General features: G+C 46.4%; 1 protein-coding gene across 1 annotated transcript in view; it reads left to right on the top strand.

Moving 5' to 3' along the window:
- LOC306753013 (prospero homeobox protein 1-like) overlaps positions 1–10,993 on the top strand; it is a gene marked incomplete at both ends in the record, with an annotated part of 27,157 nt that extends 16,164 nt beyond the window's left edge. Inside the window, one exon of the mRNA XM_079236845.1 lies at positions 10,808–10,993. Coding sequence (XP_079092971.1) covers positions 10,808–10,993 — 186 coding nt within the window. The remainder of the gene's footprint in view (positions 1–10,807) is intronic.
- Positions 10,994–13,031: the final 2,038 nt, after the last annotated feature.

Below are 13,031 nucleotides of genomic sequence, written 5' to 3'. Positions count from 1 at the left end.
AAGGTTCACGTATAAGTCAGGAGTTTGAGAAGCGTGACTTTGGCTCTGCGTGTACTTTACTATATATATATATATATATATATTATACTATACTATATATTTCCCTCCCGACTGGCGTCCAGTAGTTTCACTTCTTTGATATGAAACCCGACCGTACTCCCAGGTCTTCAAGGCGCCCAAATGTAGCGCTGGTTCCACATCAGATGCATTTAAAAGAGAGAGAGAACTACAGACTGTAGTTCAGGCGCAGCTGGAACATGAAGGATGCTGATGAGGACTTCAGGAAGAGAACATGTGCCTCCTTTGTCCTATAAAATGGTGGTGTGTTTGCAAAGAGAGGTATACGTTTTCTTCCCGTACTCTGTTCCCTTTCCTGCCTCCTTCTGTCCCTTCACCTCCCTCCTTCCATCCCTCCATCCTTTCACCGCCCTGAGGGAACATTACCGGCAAGGGACCTTCTCTCTCTCTCTCTCTCTCTCTCTCTCTCTGTCAAACTCAGAGGCGTGAAACTGGAACCGCGGCCGATTCAGCAAGTCTCCCGACACACACACACACACACACACACACACACACACACACACACACACACACACACACACACACACGCGCAGAAGTCTTCTCCTTTTGCCAAATTTAGCATCATCAGGGTTCCACCTTGGTTTGTCCCCCATCACACCCACCTCAACTCCTCCCCTCCTTCCTCCTCTTTTTGCTCTTTCCTCTTTCCTTGCTCCCTTTCCTTCCTTCCACCCTTCCTGCTGAATCTGTCCTCTGTCGATTGTTCTCTCTGTCACCTCGTCTCCTTATCCTCTTCTTCTTTAATCCCTCTCTCATTTAGCTTTGTCCTCTCCTTCCTCTCTGTCCCCTGCTGTCTTTTCTTCTCCTTTCTTTCCCTTCGTCCTTCGTTCCATAATAACTCCCCTGACTTCCAACTCTTGTCTCCAAAAACTCTCTTTCATCATTTTTTTCCACATCTGTCTCATCACCCTCTCATCTTTATGCCCCAACAGCTTTTATTCCTTCCATAAAAATCTGCCCTTTGTCAAATTACCTGCCAGAAGAAGGCCTTGCAGGTTAACTAATTAGCATTTTGTATGTTTTTCTGGTTAAAAACATTCATCTTTGTCAACATGGTGAAATAAGAAAGTGTTGTTCGGTTTGATCGGTTGAAATAAAAGCTGTCATTAGTCGACGTGCATGGCCAGCATTTTAAACAGTCGCTGCAGATTACTGCCGTGGAAAGGTGAGTGTGTGTGTGTGTGTGTGTGTGTGTGTGTGTGTGTGTGTGTGTGTGTGTGTGTGTGTGTGTGTGTGTGTGCTGTCGTCCAGAGTTGGCATAAACAGGCCCCAGTAATTATAGCAGCTTCATTAATTACCTCCTCCTCTCCTCTCCAGCCACAACTCTTCTTTCTTGTTTACCTCTCTCTCTCTCTCTCTCCATCCTTACTCTCTCCTCCTCTTCCTCCTCCCATCCCCCGCCTCTGAAACTATTTTGTCCTAATTGCAGCTCTGCCCACAAACTAATGAGGAAGGCAAAGAAAGGAAGGAGGCTGGAGAATGGGAAAGGAAACGGGGAATAGTCTCATCTTCAAAACAAAAAAAGACAGGGAGAGAAAACAAAAAGAAACAGAGAGGTTTTCTTTGCCAGGACATTCGGGGAAAGATGTCAGCGTCTGCCTCCTGCCAAGAGGAAGAGCAGCGCTTCCTCTTGTTGTATCGAGAGTGACGCGTCTGCCAGCAGCATTGGGCATAGTCTCTTACCTTGTGTGTGTGTGTGTGTGTGTGTGTGTGTGTGTGTGTGTGTCGGCTGAAGAGGGACAATGAGACGTTTTTATGAAGCCTTCTAGAGGACGTTCTCATCTTTCCAGTTCAAGGAGCCTCGCTGGCTCTGTCAGCACCAAACGACGGCACAGCTGCGCCTCACACACACACACACACACACATATGTCCTCACACACACACACACACACACACATACAAACACATACTCATTTGTGTTCGTCTGAAAGAGCAGAGACACCCTCCCTTGAAGGGTGGGTGTGGCTGCTACCAAAATCTGCCCTTTGACTTTGAATGACACACACACACACACACACACACACACACACACACACACACACCTGGAGGCCACATAGTGGTCACACACTCACATTTCAGGGCTATCTGGTTTCATAAGCTGTGCACTTTATGAAAGGCTAAACTTCTCATGTCTTTCTCCGCCGTTTGAGAGTCTTTGTCTCTCTTTATTCATCTGTTCACTCATCGTTTCCTCTTCATACGAGTCCATTGAAAAAAAGGGCAGAGTTCGACTCTCAGTAATCGATTCTCAAAGTGGGCTTCCTGTCAGATTCTCGCGTCGGCACAGAGAATGCCCCGCTGCTTTAAATAAATAAATAAAAGTGTCTGACGGGCTGTTTTTCATCATTTCATATTAATCAATCAACACGCAGCAAAATATGAAAGCTCCGTCTGTCTGCATCCATTAGCCTCAAGTTTCCTCTCCTCGCGTCTCATCCGTCTTTCTGTTGTCCTCACCTTTTTTATTCTTCTATTTGTAACCTACCCAGAAGGCACACACACACACGCACACACACACACGCAGGCACACACACACACCCACACACACACACACACACACACACACACATTTCAAAGACTACACCTGTTCTCTCCTCCCTCTTTCTCCAACTCTGATCTCTCCCTCATTCTGAGCGCAGAGCTTTGGGCAATTACCACATTTTACACACCAGGGTTCATGTGCTTTTTCAAGTGTTTCACAACCAGCTTTTAATATCTTTAATTTGACTATTTCCATGCCAAGAATGTAATGCCCCCCCCCGTGAAAAAATATTAAACGAGGGCACCATCACGGGACAAGAGGACTTTCTCTTCAAAGTTAAAATACAAATAAGTGTCTCAAGGGAATTAAGGGGTTCCTATAAACAAACAGACAATAATTGTGCAGTAGAATAAATCTATTGACCGCAGCGAGATGCAACCTTGTCCGCTGCTTCACGTTGCTTTGCCAAATGAATGCGAGGAGGTCATGCTGGCAATCCCACAAAAGCTCCTTTAATTTGTGTGTTTACCAAACTTTTCTTGGCATACAAAGCGCCACCTCTTGACCCTGGAGGACGACAACATGTCCGCCGCCCGCGCACTTGGTCAAGATTAAGGAAAGCTGAATTGTTCCCGGCGGCATTATGTTTCTCAAAGACGTCGACCTTTCCCTCACTGAATGGCCCAACCATAAAAGTATGAACATACATTTTTAGAAAACAAGGTTAACCACGCGCACACACACACAGATACAAAATAAACCCATAATCTATGTGAACATTTAAACAAGTATGAGCACCGAGTAACTAAGTCTGCCTCTGTGCCTGACAGAGAGCAGACAATGCCACCTGCCAGTTTCTGTCACTATAATTATAGCTATCTGCTTGCAATGTGTGTGTGTGTGTTTGTGTGTGTGCGTGTGTGTGTGTGTGTGTGTGTCTTAGTATTCCAGTTGAGAAGAAGAAGGCATCATCTTTGTCACTGAGCCTGATTGGAGTCACGAGGGGGCGGCGTATGTATGTGTGTGTGTTTGTGTGTGTGCCTTGGTCTTCCTGTATGTGTGTGTACGTGTGTGTGTGTAAATGTGTGTGTGTGTATGTGTGCATGCAGTGATTCCCTTCCCCTGCCCCAGCTGTCTCCTTAGCTTTAACAATAGGCCTGGTAACAAAGACGTGGCCTTCAGCCTCCGTCATGTGATACTAGTGGTCTGCAGCCTCAGTCAGATGACCCGGGCTATTGTCCTCTATGGGTGACACACACTTGCACACACACACACACACACACACACACACACACACACACACACACACACCAATCCAAGGAAGCAAAGCACGTGTATGAACGGACACACACAAACTGCAGTGTGCGGCGATACGAAGACACACACACACACACACACACACACACACACACACACACACACACACACACACACACACACGAAGAAGAAGAAGGAGAAACACGCGCTCATGAGATAGTGAGAACACACACACACACACACACACACACACAGACGCAATCTCAGGACGCAGACCCTTCCTCTCAGTCACATGCAGTCGGAACAAAGAGAAACTTTATTGCCATTGTCCTGGTGACAGTGAGATCAGTGGCTGATTGACAAAAGAGCAGCTGAGAAAGGAAACGTATTGCCGATGTCCTGGAGGAACCTCCAGGCTCCACTCGGACCTCCGGCTGCACACAAAGGATGTGCGGTCCTGAGGCCATGATGGCAGGAACTATGCCTCTAAAATATTACTGTGACTGTGTCAGAGACTCTGATATTCATGTGCAGCAGGAACGTAGAGGAACAGACGTGAAGCCCCGCCCCCTTTCCTGAAAACAACGTTGTATTTAACCGCTTTGAGGAAAGTCAAGGTCAAGTGTCGAAGGCCTGAGGTCAAGTGCAGACGATGACAAGACGATGTCGCATTTGAACATTTTCTTTTGCAAAGCTGAGAGCGACTTCTTTCATTTGCTTAAACGACTAAAGTCGAGTCAAGTCCTCTTGAGTCTCCGGCTATCTTCCACTCACAAAGTCTGTCACTCCACTGTGTGTGGAAGCAGGAGAGGAAACAGAAGCTGATGCTCCAGGAGCCCTGAGATAGACAGAGGACAACACACACACATGCAGGCAGGAGTGTGTGTGTGTGTGTGTGTGTGTGTGTGTGTGTGTGTGTGTGTGTGTGTGTGTATCTGGAGTTTCAAACCAAAACACCAATGTTTTGGAAACAAATTAATGAGTGTCCTTTTAATGTATGAATCGGTGTGAGCGTGACCTAACCAGAAAAGCAGGAACAAGCTCCGCCTCCTTTCCCCAGGTACATGAAGATTAAAATCAGATCAGAATGCAGATGGAGATGGAAAAGGTGTTCAGTACCTGAGCTCAAACAATCACGTCTTCATCCACAAAATAGAAAACAATAATGACATAAAGGTACCAAAGTATGAAGGAGAACTCTACTCTAGAAGTGTGTGTGTGTGTGCGTGTTTTCGTCATATTTTCCTCTGTGTGTGTGTGTGTGTGTGTGTGTGTGTGTGTGTGTGTGTGTGTGTGTGTGTGTGTGACGAAAGCCAGACCTGATAGGGAAAGAGAGGCAGAGTGAGAGCGAAGAGGAAAAAGGAAGCAGATGCTTGTGTGTTGGCACAAAAATGACCCGTCCGTCCCCACACACACACACACACACACACACACACACACTCACACACTCACAGGCGCCGTCCGCAGAAGGAGCCGTTGCCTCGATGAAAGAAAGATACGGCTGACCAACAGCGAAGTGGACCTCAAGGCCAAGGAGGGGATGTGTGGCAACATGTGAGATGATTTGAAAATGATCAATGATTAAATAACCTGAACAGTTAACAACACAGTGAACCAGTGCACACACACTTGAGTAAATATTGTCAACGTCTCCGATGTTAATGGAGGGAGGTAGAAAGAGAAGAGAAGGAACAAAACACACACACACACACACACACACACACACAGCCTCCTTCTGTTTGTACACCTTGAGAATCAAACATATGGTGTTTGTACAGGGCCTTCTTAAGAGCCTGGTGTGTGTGTGTGTGTGTGTGTGTGTGTGTGTGTGTGTGTGTGTGTGTGTGTGTGTGTGTGTGTGTGTGTGTGTGTGTGTGAGGATGGAAAGGAAACAGAGTGCAAAAGCAGGTGGAGAGACGGAGGGAGAGGTGGAGAAAGTCACACCGCCAGGCGTCTCCATCCGTCTCCCGTGTGCAGAAAAAAAGAAAAGCAGTAATCCTTAAGGAGACAAGGAGAGGAGGGGAGGAAGTGAGGAGGAAAGAAGGGGAGGAGGGAGAGGGTCAATGAGAAGAGAGGAAGGTGAGCTGTTGATAGAGAAGAGGGGAAGGCGAAGAAGAGGTGAGGAAAGACGTTTTAAGGGTGCAAAGGAAGAAAAGAAGTCTGACTTTAAACACAACAAATATTATTGACTGCCAACATTAATCAGTGGCTCTGGTTCCCTCACATGGGAAACACGTCTCCATTCCACCAAGAGTCCCAAAATCATCATTTCCTTAAAATAAGAAAGAAAACGGCCGGCTTTTGACACGTATATTCAAACACTAATACAGTAACTGAGCAGCGTCGCTGACTCTCCACGAGACGTATTTCCTGGATGTGATGATGTTCCGCGTGTAACTTAAGTCTGCGTTAAGTTTTATTCTATTTCGGCCGCGTTAAAATAGGACAGTGTATTCATAAAGAATAACCTACTTAGAAAGGGCTCTCCTGTGCTCTAAAAATAAGTTTTAGTGCAACACTGCCCTTTGTGCTCCTGGTCTGACGCTCAGAAACGACTGAATTAGCAAAGCGGACGTCACTGTTGCTAAGTGCTCGTCTCTGGCTGCCTTCTGGCTGCAGGTGGCGCTCTTCTGTGTTTTCACCGTTCACTCAAACGGTTGAAGACGAGCAGGAGAAGATTACTGCCGGTGACATTTCTTTAAACGCTTCTGGGAACTTCTCAAATATCTGAAAGTACGTTTTGTGATTTCTCACTCGACTACCTTTCCAAGAAGAGATGAGGGAGAGAGGAGCCAACGAGGAAGACGATGATGAAGGGAGCGAGTGAGGATGAGAGGAAGGAGGGAGACGAGGATGAGGAGGGAGGGAGGGAGGGAGGGAGGGAGGGAAGGAGGGAAGGAGGGCGTCCCAGTAGGCCTCTTTGTTGGGCAGCGATGTAGAGATTTACAGGCTCTTGTCCTTCTGTGTGTGTGTGTGTGTGTGTGTGTGTGTGTGTGTGTGTGTCTGTGTCTGTGTGTGTGTGTGTGTGAAGAGAAAGTAATTGAGCCTTCCTTCATCCAATATTTACCCACCAAACCGGAGCAATCATGCGAATTATGTTTACTGGGAACCAAGTGTCTTTCTTCCTCTTTATCTTGCTTTCCCTTTTCCACACTTTCCCCATTCCTCGCTCGCTCTCTCTCTCCTGGCAACTACACACCATATCAAGATCCAAGCCAGGAGTAAATGACACACACACACACACACACACACACACACACACACACACACACACACACACACACACACGCGGGGGAAACAGGCCCATCTGTATTGATGATGGCCTAATTTAGATCTCTTTATTGGACTGATTTACGATAGCCAGACAAATCTGGGCATCTGGACCCAAGTGTGTGTCTGTATGTGTGTGTGTGTGTGTTTGTGTCTTTGTCCGGTGGAGCTGATACCCGACCGGACACACAATGTCCTCCCTTCTCTCTGGTTTCCTCTCCTCGTCCTGCACGCCGCTCAGCGCTGACGTTGAGGATAAAGCAAGAGAACCAGGTTGTGTAGCTCCAGCTGAGATGTTGGTGTTTCACTGATGCACCAGGACTTCAATTAGAGACTACACATATGAAGTGTGGAGAAAGATGGGTTCTGGGAAGACGTTAAACAGAGCGGATTTGTATTTCTTTCTTTATTTTACTCCCAAAATGATCATTTGTGTATCAGTTATTAGTCTCCTGAATCCTTGAAGAAAGTTGGCGTTTCCTCTGGTGCCTCCTCGTGAGCAGAATGAAAGAAAGGAGGAACGTCTGGATCAATTGAAGTAAAGTAAAAGCTCATCTCCACCTTGAAAGAAATAAGAAGAGCACTTTAGCAGCACTTAAACGGCACTTACTTACAGCACTTTGTATTTTCCTTTCTTGAGGAAATTGTACTTTCTTGATTCTTGTTGTTCTGAGTTTGTCCTCACGGCTGAATGCACTTATTGGAAGAAGCGTTGGATAAAAGCGTCGGCTAAAGAAGTGTAATTTAAAGTAGATGGAGTTTTAAATAGCCAGGTTTTAGCCAAGATGCATGTTGGGAAGTAGTGAGCAAGAAGACAAATGAACACGTTTATTGGGATTAATAAGCATGAGGTTTGATTACTATTTCTACTTTTTTTATTCTTCATTGACCGTTGAGGCATTAGAAAAAAATAAGAAAAATATAAAGTCTTTTTCCAGAATTCAAGGTAACAGGAAGTGAGTAATTGCGAAGGAAATGATCCTTTTATGGGGTGAGTATTCCTTTAAGATGAATGTGAACAACTAAAGGATGGAGGGTGTAATTCAGGAGGGAGAGGACGCCTCAAAGACACATTCATCTTCAAGATCAAACACAGGTTCTACTTTTATTCCTCCCAGTGGGAAAATTATTAAACTATTAAAAAAACAGACGCTTGACTTTGGGGCTCTCTGGATTTTTGTCCAGAGGTAAAACTAAAAAGCTTTCAAATGTTACGGCGCTGGTCCTGTTTGTTGAAAACGTTCATCTCACTTACGGTGGTTCACCTCCAACCTCCCGTACCTGAAGCCAGGTAGAAGCTCCTGTACCTGAAGCCAGGTAGAAGCTCCCGTACCTGAAGCCAGGTAGAAGCTCCCGTACCTGAAGCCAGGTAGAAGCTCCCGTACCTGAAGCCAGGTAGAAGCTCCTGTACCTGAAGCCAGGTAGAAGCTCCCGTACCTGAAGCCAGGTAGAAGCTCCCGTACCTGAAGCCAGGTAGAAGCTCTCGTACCTGAAGCCAGGTAGAAGCTCCCGTACCTGAAGCCAGGTAGAAGCTCCCGTACCTGAAGCCAGGTAGAAGCTCCCGTACCTGAAGCCAGGTAGAAGCTCCCGTACCTGAAGCCAGGTAGAAGCTCCCGTACCTGAAGCCAGGTAGAAGCTCTCGTACCTGAAGCCAGGTAGAAGCTCCCGTACTTGAAGCCAGGTAGAAGCTCCCGTACTTGAAGCCAGGTAGAAGCTCCCGTACCTGAAGCCAGGTAGAAGCTCCCGTACTTGAAGCCAGGTAGAAGCTCCCGTACCTGAAGCCAGGTAGAAGCTCCCGTACCTGAAGCCAGGTAGAAGCTCCCGTACCTGAAGCCAGGTAGAAGCTCCCGTACCTGAAGCCAGGTAGAAGCTCTCCGGTGTCGTCTCTCCTCCACATGAAGCGGTGCAGATGATCTGGCATGTTTCCAACCTGACAGTGTAAAACCTACCATGTATCTCCTGTAACGTTGAATCTTTGGTGTGTGTGTGTGTGTGTGTGTGTGTGTGTGTGTGTGTGTGTGTGTGTGTGTGTGTGTGTGTGTGTGTGTGTGTGTGTGTGTGTGTGTGTGTGTGTGTGTGTGTGTGTGTACAGTAGTGTCTATAGCAAGACAGTGACAGAGGGCCTCATTGAAATAACTGTGGTCTCAAGGGGCCGGCTAAAAAGAAAGAGAGGGTAGGTGAGGGGAGACAGAGTATATGAGAGTCCAGGGAATCATTTAGGGTGTGTGTGTGTGTGTGTGTGTGTGTGTGTGTGTGTGTGTGTGGGGTGATTCATCCGTTCTGGTGGCGGCTAACCTTGGCTTGTCCTGCCATGCGTGACGGGGTTAGACCCAGACGGCACTCTGTCGTCCTCTAGGTGTGTGTGTGTGTGTGTGTGTGTGTGTGTGTGTGTGTGTGTGTGTGTGAGAGAGAGATAGAGAGAGAGAGTTTGTTGGGGTTTATAGGAGCATGCACCTCGTCTGGAAGAGTCAGCCTCCTGTGTGTGCCTGTGTGTGTGTGTGTGTGTGTGTGTGTGTGTGTGTGTGTGTGTGTGTGTGTGTGTGTGTGTGTGTGTGTGTGTGTGTGTGTGTGTGTGTGTGTGTGTGTGTGTGTGTGTGTGTGTGTGTGTGTGTGTGTGTGTGTGCATCTGCATGCAAGAAAAAAAGACAAAGAAGAAGAAAAAGAGAGAGAGAGGTTGTTTCGTGTCTTTGTATGATCTTGCCCCCGGGAGAAAGGGCAGAAAAAAGAATGAAAAATGTGTGTGTGCCATTGTTCAGCTGTCAAACACACAGCATTAAAACACACACACACACACACACTCATACACACACACACTCACAAAGCCTTGTGATGACAGTATATTTATGCCTGCATGTGGAAAGAACAATTGGATCTCTGCAATCCCTTCGTTCTTGTTTAAACTCTGCCACCCCCCACTCACACACACACACACACACACACACACACACACACACACACACACACACACACACACACACACAGTGACAGATCGCAGACAACTGTTCACCTGCCATTGTCAAGGACTGAGTGTGTCATATGTCAATACATGTGTGAGCCTGCGTGTGCAAGGAACTCTTGACACACACACACACACACACACACACACACACACACACACACACACACACTGGGGCTTTTTAAGAAAGGGGAAGTAAATGTAGGGGAAGTTGACAGCTGAGGAAGAAGTTGGTACAGGAATAGTAATCTGCAGCAGGGACACCTGAAACACACGTAACCAAAGTCTTGCTCGGTTTCAGTCACAGAATCACTTTTCTAGAAGCAACCCGTCAATATTTATGGATTTAAATTGGGATTTTACACACAACTGAGTTTCTTCACAAAGAATCAACACTTCAAAATCTCACCTATGTGATCAGAAGTGTCTTTGAAATAAGTTCAGCATGGAAAGGCATTTAAACGTGACTAAAAGAAACTTAGAACCAAGTCAAAACGAGCAATGAGGCGGCAGCTCCAGACAGAATATGTCTGCGTATAAAAAGTGTGTGTACTTAGTGCTGTGTTGTGTTGTGTACTCGTGTGTGTGTCGTCCCAGAATAGCTGCAGATTACTGAGCATGCTTTAGGAGTGAGATGCTCTCCAATCACTCGGACAGGAAGTAACAGCAAGAGGAAGCCGAGTTCCTCGTCAGTGGAGGCGATCAAAGCGAGCTGCTCACTCACGGCTTCCTCTTCCCCTCCTTTCCCTTTCTTTGGCCCTCAGGTTCCTGAACGGTTTCTGGAGGTTTCCCAGGTGACGCTCCGCGAGTTCTTCAACGCCATCGTGGCGGGGAAGGACGCCGACCCGTCCTGGAAGAAGGCCATCTACAAGGTGATCTGCAAGCTGGACAGCGAGGTTCCCGATGTGTTCAAGTCCCCAAACTGCCTACAAGAGCTCCTCCACGACTGAGGGGGCGGCGCAGACTTTTATAGAAGAAAGCAGAAGCGCTGGGAATGGACTGAAAAGCTCCTCCTCTTCCTCCTCCACCTCTTCATCCTTCTCTGGAGGGAAACGAAGACGCCGGATTCACTTCCTCGAACTAAGAATAAAGATGATAATATATTAAAAAAAAATCTTTTTATTGTGGATGTTTTTAAGTTACATGGACATTTTTGAAGAAAAAAAAAAGGTGATGTTTCTGTATTTTTTTCTCCTTTGTATAAGCTCACTCTTCTACGAACCCTCAGTCACTCGCATAGATACACACACACACACACACACACACACACACACACACACACACCTCTTTGAATAGGAAAGCACAGTAGCATTCCCAACTCCTCACCTGATCCCAGACCAGCTGGACATGAATAAACTTAGTTGTTGTTTATTTCCCTTCTTTTGTCCCCTCCTCTTTTGACTCCTCCCTCTTCCTGGTTTGACTCCTCCCTCTTCATACTGTACTGAGACTTACTGGGTGTTTGTTTTGACCGTGTGGCTCTCCCTGTCCCACCCGCCCCTCTCGGCTCATGTTGCGTTCAGGCACCCAGAGCATCGAAGACACAAAAAACTAAAAAACATGCATTTTATTTTAATAAATCTCTCAGATCTAGATGCTGCCAGTCAACAAGAAACTACATAACAGCGACTCCGCTTCTTCATTTCAGAAACAGAAATCAGCGATAAACTAATATCTGGTGCGACCATATTTTCAATATACACACACAGCATTTATGACCTGTAACGAGTTTGGCATTTTTTTTATACAACTACTTTTGGACCATCATTCTGTTTCTTATAATATTGAATCTAAAAGTCACATTCTCATCAATGTGTTGACTGTGTTGTTTATAATAGGAACCAGTTCCCAGTTCTCCGTAGATCCCTCGCTCTAAATTCCCACATGATGCAAACGCAATAATAATTCTCCACGATGCATCTTTTATGTTTTTACGGCTGGACTCAGACTCTCGCACCGAGGATGTGAACGCTTCTCTAAACACGGGCGACTGTCCGACGTTCTGAAAATGGAATTTGTGAATTCAGAGACGCCAAAATGTCATATTTTCATTCTGAAGCACATGTGTGTGTTTGCTCTGGGGCCGAGGGGAGCAGCTGCACCGGGTCCCGTGTGAAGTGTTTAAGGTTTTAACAGCAGAAAAAAAGACATAGGACAAAATGCTGATATTTGTAGCTTGTATAGATGTAACAATGACTCTGATATTGTTATTATTTATAATTGAAATAATTATTCCTATTAATGTTATTCTGATGATGATGATTATTAATGCTTGCTACAGATTTGACCAGTGGTTTTACTTATCGTTTACCCATCACACTGCAACATGAAATAAATTATTCTTTGAAAAAATAAAAATAAAAAACATTTAAAGAAAAGTGTGCGGTTGTGCTTCTCTGGTGTGTGAGGTGAGGAGGTGAGGAGGTGAGGAGGTGAGGAGGTGAGGAGGTGTGGAGGCCGTCGACCTGCAGAGTCGCCTCCGACCCGAGCGGTAACCAGGCAACGTGATGGCCACTTCACCTCGCTCGCCCCGTCCCCCTCTCTCTCCGGTTGTGTATAGGGGACATGTGATCCCTTGTTGTTGCTGATGAATTGAAAAGAGGAGCGCTGTGTGATTATTGTCAGCACAAAAGCCTCAAAAAGCTGCTGACGCCTAGATTAGCCAGTACAAAGACGCAGGGACAGACACACACACAAAAAGACATAGGTGCAGACCCACACTCGCACACACACACACACACACACACACACACACACACACACACACACACACACACACATAAAGGCACAGGGACAAGGCCCGTCTGCCCTCGTTGCCCTTCCATCCTTCTCCCTCCTCTACATGTCCTCTGCTCATCCTCCCCTTGTTTCCTCTCCTCCTTGCCTCCTTTCTCGTAGGTTTTATTTCTGTCCTCCTCTCACACCACTTACCTCCCTAGCACACACACACACACACACACACACACACCATGCCCTCTGTGTGTTGGC

The sequence above is a fragment of the Taurulus bubalis genome (assembly GCF_910589615.1).
Source record: "Taurulus bubalis genome assembly, chromosome: 21".
Lineage (NCBI taxonomy): Eukaryota > Metazoa > Chordata > Actinopteri > Perciformes > Cottidae > Taurulus > Taurulus bubalis.
This window is presented reverse-complemented; position numbering and strand designations above follow the sequence as displayed.